This window comes from Sus scrofa, chromosome 17 (assembly GCF_000003025.6).
Source record: "Sus scrofa isolate TJ Tabasco breed Duroc chromosome 17, Sscrofa11.1, whole genome shotgun sequence".
In the NCBI taxonomy this organism is placed as follows: domain Eukaryota; kingdom Metazoa; phylum Chordata; class Mammalia; order Artiodactyla; family Suidae; genus Sus; species Sus scrofa.
Genome location: NC_010459.5, coordinates 26,669,008 through 26,681,113, shown reverse-complemented (window position 1 = coordinate 26,681,113; position 12,106 = coordinate 26,669,008). Strand labels below are relative to the sequence as shown.

The 12,106-nt window shown below is 43.2% G+C and overlaps 1 protein-coding gene across 18 annotated transcripts in view; it reads left to right on the top strand.

Annotated features, from left to right (window-relative positions):
- Positions 1-12,106, top strand: part of DZANK1 (double zinc ribbon and ankyrin repeat domains 1) — a 68,050-nt gene that overhangs the window by 38,095 nt on the left and 17,849 nt on the right. For 11 of the 18 annotated variants that reach the window (XR_002340111.1, XR_002340110.1, XR_002340109.1 and 8 more), the window contains 2 exons: positions 5,143-5,350; positions 11,719-11,822. Coding sequence is in view for 9 of the 18 variants with exons in the window: in XM_021078190.1 (XP_020933849.1) it covers positions 5,143-5,350; positions 11,719-11,822 (312 nt within the window). In the remaining 9 variants the exon portion in view is untranslated. Of the gene's footprint in view, positions 1-3,105; positions 3,271-5,142; positions 5,351-11,718; positions 11,823-12,106 lie in introns of all 18 variants that reach the window. The other 7 variants (XR_002340104.1, XR_002340103.1, XM_021078188.1 and 4 more) reach the window with 1 other exon arrangement.

The following is a 12,106-nucleotide window of genomic DNA, read 5'->3' as shown; positions in this document are numbered from 1 at the left end:
CCGTGAGCTGTGGTGTAGGTTGCAGACGCGGCTCGGATCCTGCGTTGCTGTGGCTCTGGCGTAGGCTGGTGGCTACAGCTCCGATTTGACCCCTAGCCTGGGAACCTCCATATGCCGTGGAAGCGGCCCAAGAAATAGCAAAAAGACAAAAAAAAAAAAAAAAAAAGAGTAGGTACATTTAAATGAAAGGTCTGAAGGCTTTGTATTTAGAAATCCAGATTGGCAAATTTTATATAAAAACCCTGTTCCCTGTCTTTTAGCAAGCTAAATTGAAATTTAAGTCTAAAGCAAAAGCTTGCAAAGGGTTTCTCCTTTAGTTTATCCCAAGGAACCTCCTCTAATTGTACATTAATGGGGTGAGGGTGAGTTTCATGCAAAAAGGGTCTTCTTTCTCAGAATCTGTGGATATTGGGGGCTGGTGTGGCCTCTTTTTGGATAGATGTCTGCTTTAGAACAACAGAGCAGTCCCTGAAGTAAAACAGGATACAGCTGGGCCCATAAAGTTATCTTTGAGGGGCATTCCCGTTGTGGCTCAGTGGTTAACGAACCCAATTAGCATCCATGAGGACGTGGGTTCGATCCCTGGCCTCGCTCAGTGGGTTAAGGATCCAGCATGGCCATGAGCTGTGGTATAGGTCACAGACGCTGCTCAGATCCTGTGTTGCTATGGCTCTGGCATAGGCTGGTGGCTACAGCTCTGATTAGACCCCTAGCCTGGGAACCTCCATATGCCTCCAGTTTGGCCTCTAAAAAGACAAAAAAAAAAAGTTTCCTTTGAGGAAAAATTACCCTTCATAAAAGTTTTCCATAGTGTGTGTATTCATAGAGTATGTGACATATAGTATTCAGTTATCAGTTATTTACTGATTGATTCATTCATTTGGTAACCACTTAAATGCCTGCCATGTGCCAGGGCCCCAGGTACTGTGCCAGTGGGGGAAAAAATGTGCAATGCTAGTCCTTTCCCATAAAGACATCAGGATCTGGTGGAAAGTAGGATGGGAAGGGAAGGAAGCTGACACACGGACCCTGACCCGTGCCCAGTGTTCCTATGTACTTGATTCCAGTTGACCATCTGAAGCCCTCGGGGAGGAAGCTGTTGTATTGAAGAGGCTGATGGAGCTGTGGATAAAAACCAGGCTTTAGAGTTGGGCAGCCTGGGTTCAAATCTTGGGTCTCATCCTCTTTGGGCCTCAGTTTCTCTCCTCTGTAAAACAAAGAGAATGATGGCAGCCACATCCCAGATGGTTTGCTGCGAGGGGGCGGGGCAGCACTCAGAACAGTGCCTGCGCATAGTAGGTCATCACTTGGCACTGGCCCCAACTGTCGTCCCCATTTATGTGATGAGAAGATCTCTTACCCAGCAGTAGTAGCCAGTTAGTAGCAGGAACAAAGACTTGAATCCAGGTCGGCCTGTAACAAAGGCCCAGGAATTCTCACGAAACAATCCCATCTCCCTCCCCCAATAACTCATTCTTTCATGTGTCGGGAGTGGGAAGTAAATTCACATTTCCAGATGGAAACCAGACTCCAAAGAGTAGAGAATGAGCCTCCGTCATGACCCCTGAGGTAGCCCAGCTCTCCTTACCCGGTTCTCTGTTACTGTCCTGGCAATGAAGGGCAGCGGGCTTGCTGCCTTTGGTATTCAGGGTTCTGAGGGACATCAAGTGGTGTGAGGCCCACCAGTTCCACTCCCTTTTGGTGAAGGAATGGGTGCTCTTTGTTCTAATTTTTTAATTGGTGAAGCTTATCATAATTTTACTCTTTGGGACAAAAATACTGTATTTCCATGCACCGGTCTGGGGCTTTCTTCTCCCCTGGATTGAGAGGTAGGTTGCAATTTGGCAGGAAGCTTGCTTCTGTGATTGGTGTGGAGCCATGGTAGGTGTTTTCAAACAGCTTCTTCCTGCCTCACAGCCACCCCAGAGCCGGCTCCTCTCCTCCCACAGTCTTGCAGAAATCACTTCTTGGGGCTTGGGTACTAGCATCTGTTTACATAAGAATCTGGAGACAGAGGCAGTTAGTTCTCTCAAACTGAGAAGGTCTCTCATTGCTGTTTTACTTTGCCTTCCTTTGAGGTTAAGCCTTTTCATTCATTTATTGACTATTGGTATTTTCTCTTTTATTAATTTTTTGCTTATAGTTTTTTTGGCTGCCCAGTAGTCCCTGGGCCAGGGATCAGATCTGAGCCACAGTCTCAGTCTAAGCCTCAGCTGCAGCAATGTTGGATCCTTAACCCACTGTGCCAGGCTGGGGATTGAACCTGCATCCCAGAGCTCCCAAGATACTGCCAATGCCATTGCGCTACAGCAGGAACTCCTGCTTACCTTTTTAATAAAACGTCCAGAGCTCCTGTTGTGGCTCAGTGGGTTACAGACCTGACTGGTATCCATGAAGATGCAGATTTGATCCCTGGCCTCACTCAGTGGGTTAAGGATCCGCTGTTGCTGTGTCTGTGGTGTAGATCAGCAGCTGCAGCTCCAGTTCCATCCTCAGCCTGGGAACTTCCATGTGCCCCACCTGCGGCCCTAAAAAGCAAAGAAGCAAAAAACAAAACACCACCAAAAAAATCCAAAATGATTGAGTCAGTGTGGTAAATAATGCAAAAACTTTCATGTGAAAAGATAGTTTCCCTTCCCGTCCTGGACCCAGGGCTCCTGTCCCCAGAAGTAATCCCTGTTAGCCAGCTTCTGAGGTCATCTTTCAGCCACTCACCACATTCATGAGTAAACTGCTGGTTGAATATGGACACTGTCCCAATTCTTTTTATCTTGCAATGTGTCTTGTCAGTAAGCTCATTTTTTTCCCAGTAGCTTTACAACATTCTGCTGTCTGGATATACCCTGGAGTGAGTAGGCCATCCCGTAGTGCTGGGCACTTAGGCTCTTTCCTGTTATTTCCTCTAGAACCACAGTTCTGCTGACAATGACCTTGAATACTGTGAACTGGTCCATCTGTAAATTCTAGAAGGTAGAATTGCAGGGTCAGAGGGTATAGGCATATGCTCTTTTGATGACTGCAGATTGTATAGGATGGGCATAACTCATGTGGGAAGATTATGTCTCTAATATTCATGAAAATAGAAAAGTATTTTCTATCCTTTAGCCTGGCACTCCTACCTGCTACTCTGTTTGCTCTAAATGTGGGGCCAGCAATCACCCATCTGCCCAGTTCTGTGGCTCCTGTGGTATTTATGTGAAGTCCTTGGCAAGACCAAGCATGGAGAACAGCCTGGCTCCCGCTGCTGGAGAACCTGGCCTTTTTGCTGAGGTGAGACCTCCCCCGAAGGAGGAGCTGGTGGCTGGGAAGAAGTTGTGACTCTGAGTTTGTGTTCTCTTCCCTGTGAACCAGCCCAGGGGAGGAGAGCCAAAACATTGAGACCTTTCTCCTGGACTTTCAGCTGTGCGTGTAAATAACCTCAACCAACTTATGTTTTAAACACTCTTCAGTGACTTCTTCAGAATTCAAGGATGCATAAATATAGATATACATTTATCTATAGTAAATCGAGGTCTAATTGCATTTGCAAAGCAGTAGATGTAATGTCATCATGGAGTTTTAAAATATATGGGACAGAATGGACTTCTTGACTTTCTCTTGAATTGTCTCTTTGTTTTTTTTTTTTTTTTTTTTTTGCTTTTTAGGGCCACACCTGCGGTATATGGAGGTTCCCAGGCTAGGGGTGGAATCAGAGCTATAGCTGCCAGCATACACCACAGCCACAGCAATGCTGGATCTGAGCTGCATCTGCGACCTTCACCACAGTTCACAGCAATGCCAGATGCTTAACCCACTGAACAAGGCCAGGGATTGAACCCACATCCTCTTGGATATTAGTTGGATTCATAACCCACTGAACCGCAATAGGAACTCCTTGAATTGTCCCTTGAAGTTCTCAGGTAGCACACTAAGAACTTCCCCCCTGCTCTTTCATGTTTGAGAAAACTTAAAATGGGCACATAAAATTGCTTTTGCCCTTCATGACAACTGGAGATAGTTGAGAAAAATCTCACAAGATTATTTTCAGAAGGACTTAATTTCTAACCAGCTTCATGTTAGCCTTTTATGAATTTCTAAACTACAGAAAGACTTTTCAGGTTTCTTTTTATCTTTTCATTAGAAGAATTTATTTAAAAAAATTTTGTTTACTTTTTACAGCCACACCTGCAACATATGCAAGTTCCCAGGCTAGGGGTGGAATCAGAGCTGCAGCTACAGACCTACACCACAGCTAGGCAACATCAGATCTGAGCCGCATCTGTGACCTGTGCCACAGCTTGCAGTAACACAGGATCTTTAACCCACTGAGGGAGGCCAGGCATCAAACCCTCATCCTCACAGACGCTATGTCAGGTTCTTAACCTGCTGAACCACAACAGGAACTCCAAGAATTTAAAGCTTGATAATTGTTAGGATGAAAGTGCATTCAGCAGCTTTGAATTCATCCGTAGGGTGTTCATGCTTTCTTAACACAGAATGAACAACATGCAGATCCTGGGACTACCAGTAACCCAGGTGACAATCTTTGTGCAAATGAGACAGGGTGTTTTTTTCCTCAAGACACTCGACTCCTCTGTTGGAAATTGATTATAATTTACTAATTTTGTTATTATTTTCTTTTATATATCAGAAAAATTGTCCTAATCAATATGCAAATAGACAATGTCCACCATGTGAATGTTACCCCTTTAGATGCAATGCGGTTGTGCAGTGCACAATGCACACAACCTTACGTGGTGGTCCTTTCCAGTGCCTGGCCTAGATACTGGAGAGTGTCTCAGAGAAAATGTTGGTGCCCAGTTGAATGTGAATGGGTAGTAAAGTGTATGCTCCACTAGACTGCAGAGCTGAGAGGATAGATTTCCTCCAGGCCTCAGGTGGCAGGACAGGGAATATCAGTTGATTTACTGAATTTGAGACAATCTGTGGACAAGGGAGTGAGCTGGCTTCATGGATCAGGCTGGGAGTTTCTGGGAAAAACAAGCAAGGAACATGAGGTAAGGGCCAAAACCCCCCTTTTTTAGTTCAAAGTAGCTTTGGGGAGCTACTTCTGATTAGAATTGTTGGGTTTTTTTGAGTAAAAAGGAGAATCGATTAAATTAATATTATTGTTTTTTAATGTTTTCTGCCTTGCTCGCGTAGCCTCGATCTGCCTGGCAGTCCCTCAGTGTTACTTTGCCCAGAGCTGATGCTGGGACCAAGAAGGACACAGGCACACAGACCACTGGCCTCTTCTACCCATCTGGGACGCTGCTGGCGAAAAAAGAACTGGAAGTGGCCTCTCAGAAGCAGAGGCAGGAGAAAATGAGCGACCATAAGCCTCTCCTCACAGCCGTCAGCCCAGGAAGAGGTGAGACACCCTCTGCTCAGGAGGGAACTCTTTCTTTCTCTAGGAGAAAATTTCATTTTTTTCCTTCCCTTTGATTTTTTTTTTTTTTTGGTCTTTTTTCTTTTTTCTTGTCTTTTCTAGGGCCGCACCTGCGGTATATGGAGGTTCCCAGGCTAGGGGTCCAATCGGAGCTGTAGTCGCCAGCCTACCCCACGGCCACAGCAACGCCAGATCCGAGCTGCATCTGCAACGTTGCTACACCACGGTTCACGGCAATGCCGGATGAGCAAGGCCAGGGATTGAACCCACAACTTCCTGGTTCCTAGTCGGATTCATTAACCACGGAGCCACGACGGGAACTCCTCAATGCATTTTTATATATAAGAAGTAAGAGCCTTTATTTTCCTTTTTTCAATTTGTAAAGCAGACAGCGCATAAGGATTTCTACCACTCGTGTAGAAATGTCGTTAGTCTCTGTCATTACTGCTGTCTGCCATTATCCCTTTTTTCATTGTGGTAAAATTCACCATCTTAACCATTTTATTTTTTATTTTTATTTTTGTCTTTTTGCCTTTTCTAGGGCTGCTCCTGCAGCATATGGAGGTTTCCAGGCTAGGGGTCAAATTGGAGCTTAGGTGCCAGCCTATGCCACAGCCACAGCAACATGGGATCTGAGCCACGTCTGCGACCTACACCACAGCTCACAGCAACACCGGATCCTTAACCCACTGAGCAAGGCCAGGGATTGAACCTGCAACCTTATGGTTCCTAGTCACATTTGTTAACCAATGCGCCACAACGGGAACTCCCATCTTTTTTTTTTTTTTTTTTTGTCTTTTTGCTATTTCTCTGGGCTGCTCCCACGGCATATGGAGGTTCCCAGGCTAGGGGTTGAATCGGAGCTGTAGCTGCCAGCCTATGCCAGAGCCACAGCAACGTGGGATCTGAGCTGCATCTGCAACCTACACCACAGCTTACGGCGACACCGGATCGTTAACCCACTGAGCAAGGGCAGGGACCGAACCCGCAACCTCATGGTTCCTAGTCGGATTCGTTAACCACTGCGCCATGACGGGAACTCCCATCTTAACCATTTTAAAGTATACAATTCAGTGGCATTTAGGATGTGAACAGTATTATACAGCCATCACCACTCTATTTCTGGAACATTTTCATCACCCTGAAAGTAAATCCCATTCTCTTTAAGCATCACGCTCCCAAAGTGTTTAATCACCACTCATCTGCTTTCTGTCTTTTCTGAACTTAGAAGTGGAGGCATGTAGTACATGGGCTTTTGTGACTGGCTTCTTTTACTTAGTATAATATTTTCCAGTTTTGTCCATTAGCACATTTTCAGTACTGTGTTCTTTTTTTTCTATCTCAGTGATATTCTGCTGTATGGATATGTGACATTTGTTGGTCTGTTCACCAGTAATGGACATCTGCGTTGTGTCCACCTTTCAACTGTTAGGAATAATGCTGTTTTGACCCGTAACGTATAAATTTTTTTTCGTGGGATGTTTTCATCTCTGTTAAGCGTGTATATAGGAGTGCTGTTGCTGGGTCAAAGGGTAAAGTTAAACATTATATTTAACTTTTTGAAGAACTTCCAGATTGTCTTCCAAAGGGGCTGCACTGTCTTTCATTCTGACCAGCACTGCATGAGGGTACTGATATCTCCACATCCTTGGAGAAACAGTTATTACCTGACTTTTTCATTATAATCATCCTCGTGAGTGGTATCTCAAAATGGTTTTGATCAGCATTTCCCTGATGTCTGATAATGCTGAGCATCATTTCATCTGAACTGTCTAATTCATTAGCATCCAGTTGTTCATAGTATTCCTTTTTTTTTTTTTTTTTGGCTTTTTAGGGCCACACTTGTGGCATATGGAGGTTCCCAGGCCAGGGGTCCAATCAGAGCTGTAGCTGCCGGCCTGCACAACAGCCCCAACAACGCTAGATCTGAGCTGCATCTGTGACCTACACCACAGCTCATGGCAACACTGGATCCTAACCCACTGAGCGAGGCCAGGGATCGAACCCGCGTCCTCATGGATGCTAGTTGGGTTTGCTAACTGCTGAGCCACGACGGGAACTCCATATAGCATTCCTTTTTTAAATGTCCATACCTGTGGCATATGAAAGCTCCTGGGCCAGGGATTAAACCGAGCTGCAGCTATGAACTACACCACAGCTGTGGCAGTGCCCAATCTTTTAACCCACTTTGCCACTGCAGGAACTCATATAGAGTATTCCTTTATCATCCTTTTTATCTCGATAAGGTTGGTGGTATTAGACCTATTTAATTTTTGATTCTAGCAGTTTGAGTCACTTCTCTTTTTCTTGGTAAGTCTAGATAAAGATTTGTCAATTTTGTTGATAATTTTTAAGGAACCAACTTTGGGCTTTGCTGATTTTTTTCTATTGATTTTCTCTTCTTTAAGTTCCACTCTGATCTTCATTATTTCCTCATTTCTTCTTGCTTTAGGTTGAGTTTGTTCTTTTTCTAGTTTCTCAAAGTCAAAGGTTCAGGTCTTTTTTTTTTTTAGGTGAAATTATTATTATTTATATATTTTTGGTTCAGGTTTTTTTTTTTTTTTTTTTTTTTTTAATTGTCTTTTTGTCTTTTCTAGGGCCGCACCCACGGCATATGGAGGTTCCCAGGCTAGGAGTCCAATCGGAGCTGTAGCTGCCAGCTTATGCCAGAGCCACAACAATGCCAAATCCGAGCCACATCTGCAACCTACACCACAGCTCACGGCAACGCCGGATCCTTAACCCATTGGGCAAGGCCAGGGATGGAACCTGCAACCTCATGGTTCGTAGTCGGATTCGTTAACCGCTGAGCCACAATGGGAACTCCTGGTTCAGATCTTGATTTGAGATCTTTCTTATTTTTTAATGTAGGCATTTACAACCATAAATTCCCTTGTGAACATTGCTTTTTTTTTGGTGTGTTGTATCTTCATTTTCTTTCAACAATGTATTTTTCCCTTGTGGTTTCTTCTTTGACCTGTTGGTTGTTTAAGAGTTATTTAATTTCCAAATATTAATGAGTTCCCCAAATTTCTGTCTGTTTTTGGTTTCTAGTTTTATTCTCTTGCAATCAGAAACATACTTTGTATGATTTTAATCCTTTTAAATTTATTGAGACTTGACATGGCCTGACATAAGGTCTATCCTGGAGAGTTTTCCAAGTGCCCTTGAGAAGAATATATATTCTGCTCTTTGGGGGTAAAATGTTCCACACATGTCCATTAGGTTCAGCTAATTTAGAGTGCTGTTCAAGTGATCTGCTTCTTGTTGACCTTCGGCCTAGTTTTTCTATCCATTTTGAAAATGGGATATTATGGTGTCCAACCATTATTGCTGAACTGTCTATTTCTCCATCATTTCTGTTCATTTTTGCTTCACGTATTTTGGTGATCTGCTGTTCGGTGCGTATGTATAGTTGTTTATAATTGTTATACCTTCCTCATACCTTTTTATCATCATAAAATGTCCTATTTTGGAGTTCCCGTCGTGGCGCAGTGGTGAACGAATCCGACTAGGAACCATGAGGTTGCGGGTTCGGTCCCTGCCCTTGCTCAGTGGGTTAACGATCCGGCGTTGCTGTGAGCTGTGGTGTAGGTTGCAGATGCAGCTTGGATCCCGCATTGCTGTGGCTCTGGCGTAGGCCAGTGGCTACAGCTCCGATTCAACCCCTAGCCTGGGAACCTCCATATGCCGCAGGAGCAGCCCAAAGAAATAGCAAAAAGACCAAAAAAAATAAATAAATAAAATAAAATGTCATATTTTTATCTAATAACATTTTATTTGGACTTAAAATCTATTTTGTCTAGTATTAGTGTAGTCACTCCAGCTTTCTTATGGTTGCTGTTTCATGGAATATATGTTTCCATCTTTTTTACTTTCAATCTGTTTGTACCTTTGAATCTAAAGTATGTCTATAGATAGTCTGTCATTGGATCTTTTTTTTAAAAATCTGGTCTAATAATCTATTTTTTGATTGGGTTTAATTCATTCACATTTAATATTATTACTGATAAAATTGGATTTATGTCTTCACTTTTGCTTGTTCTTTTCTAAATGTTTATATTTTTGTTCCTCTGTTTTTCTTTACTGCTTTCTTTTGTGTTGCATATTCTCTAATGTAACATTTTATTGTTTAATGATTCTTTTCCACATATGTTTTGAGCTATTGCCTTAAGTGGTTGCTCTAGGGCTTACTTTATAATCTTATCGGAATATGTTTCAGATTTCTAGTAATTTAATTCCAATAAAATATAGAAGTGCCACTCCTATATAGTTCTATTCTCTTTTCTCACCAACCCCCCTTTTTTTTCTTGCTTTTTAAGGCCACACTGGAAGCATATGGAAGTTCCCAGGCTAGGAGTTAAATCGGAGCTGTAACTGCCAGCCACGGCCACAGCCACAGCCACAGCAATGTGGGATCCAAGCTGTGTCTATGGCTTATACCACAGTTCAGAGCAACCCTGGATCCCCAACCCACTGAGGGACCAGGAATCGAACCCTCATCCTTATGGATACTAGTTGGATTTGTTTCTGCTGCACCGCAGTGGGAACTTCCTGTAGCTCTCTTCTTTCTTCCTGCTTTTATAGGTGTATATAAAATACTACCTGTTTATGTATGTTACATCAATATATATTATAAACTCAACAAAACACTATTATTTATTACTTTATATTCCCTTAGGTCTTTTAAGATGCTGAAAGAAGAAAGAACTACTGTTGACCCTTGAACACCATGAGTTTGAACTGTGTAGACAATTTATCCGCAGATTTTTTTCACTAAATTCCTGCTCCAGTACTACATGATCCACAGTTGGTTGAATCCATGAACGTGGAACCATGTATATGGAGCACCACCTACTGTAAAGTTATGTAGGGATTTTGACCACACAGAGGGTTGGTGCCCCAACCACCATGTTGTCCAAGGACCAACTGTCTTATGTATTAATGGCTTTCGTTATTTTAGCTTTTTTTCTCTTCCTATTTCTAGTTCTCTTCATTTACTCCTATGGATTTGAGCTACCATCTGGAGTCATTAATACTGGAATAACCCAGTAATACTCTGTTCCCATCTACCTCCTCTGTGCAGTTATTGGCCAATATGTTACATTTCTGTATGGCATAGACCAAGTTTTATAATTATATACATATCATTTTATGAAATTTCTTTTTGTATATTTGTTAAAAGAAGTACGCATTTATAATGTCTTTTATGATTATGTAGTTATTTCATCAGTGCTCTTTGTTCTTTTGTGTGTGGATTCACATTACTGTCTGGGGCCATTTGCTTTGAGCCTGAAGAACTTTCTTTAGTGTTTCTTATAAGGTGGATCTGCTAGCAACGACTTTCCTCCGTTTTTTAAAATCTGGTAATGTCTTCATCTCACCTTCATTTTTGAAAGATAGCTTTCCCGGGAATAGCTTTCCTGGGAATAGAATGACAGGGTTTGGGTTTGTTTTTTTTTTTTAAGCTCTTTGAATATGATATGTCTTCTGGCCCCTATGACTTCTGGTTAGAAATCTGCTTTTAGTCTGTTGTGGATCCTTTGTGTGTGATGAGTCACTTCTCTCTTGCTGCTCTCAAGATTCTATCTTTGGTAATGAACCCAACTAGTAACCATGAGGATGTGGATTCGATCCCTGGCCTCGCTCAGTAGGTTAAGGATCTGGTGTTGCCGTGAGCTGTGGTGTAGGTCACAGACACAGCTTGGATCCCGTGTTGCTGTGGCTGTGGTGTAGGCTGGCAGCTGCAGCTCCAGTTCTACCCCTAGCCTGGGAAACTCCATATGTCATGGGTGCGGCCCTAAAAAGCAAAAAGAAAAATTTTTATCTTTGTTTTCATCTCTCTCTCACTGCTTTCTTTTTTTTTTGGCCATATCTTCATCAAGTGGAAGTTCCCAGCCAAGGATTGAATCCACACTGCAGTGGTGATCTGAGCCACTACAGTAACAGTACTGGTCCTTAACCCTCTGTGCCACAAGGGAACTCTGTTTTTGTCTCTTTGTTGTTACTGCTGTGGCATGGGTTTGATCCCTGGCTCAGGAACTTCTATGTGCCGCAGGAGTAGCAAAAAAAAAAAAAAAGAATAAAAGAAAAAGACCCTATATGTGGCGATCAAAATATGTATTTTTTAAAATTCTATTCTATTCTATGATTAATCATGTGTTTAAAAAAAGCTGGGAGCAAAAATGAAGCTTATTCTAGTACACAGCCGAGGTTCAGTAGGTAACAACCATCACAGAGTCTGGCAAAGAGAAGTCGGCTTTCTGAGAATTTATGTGTTACATGCTAGTACTTTCCTTTCTACACCTCAGAGGAGTCATCCGTGTGATCGGGTTTCTCTCTCTCTTTAGGATACTGGAGAAAACAGGTGGACCACATTGCCGCTCACCTCCGGTCTTATGCTCAGAACAACCCTGAATTCCGGGCCTTGATTGCAGAGCCCAGGATGGGAAAGGTGGGTGGCCTCTGAGTGGAACTTCCGCTCCAGAGTGTCCCATGGGGTCTGGCCGAGGTCACCCCCGCGGGCTTTCCCAAAATTGCACTTTGCTTGCCCTGCTCTGCACGCTCCCTCACTGTCCTCCCCACAAGCGCTAAGGAAACCACTTGTACATGTCTTGTCTCAGGGTCTGCGTCTGGGCACCTGACCTGGGACTATAACGTGGGAACCTGTCACGCTTTCAGATGCCTCCTGCGGTGGGAATTCTGATGGTCAGGGCTTAAAGAGTAATTTAGTCCAGC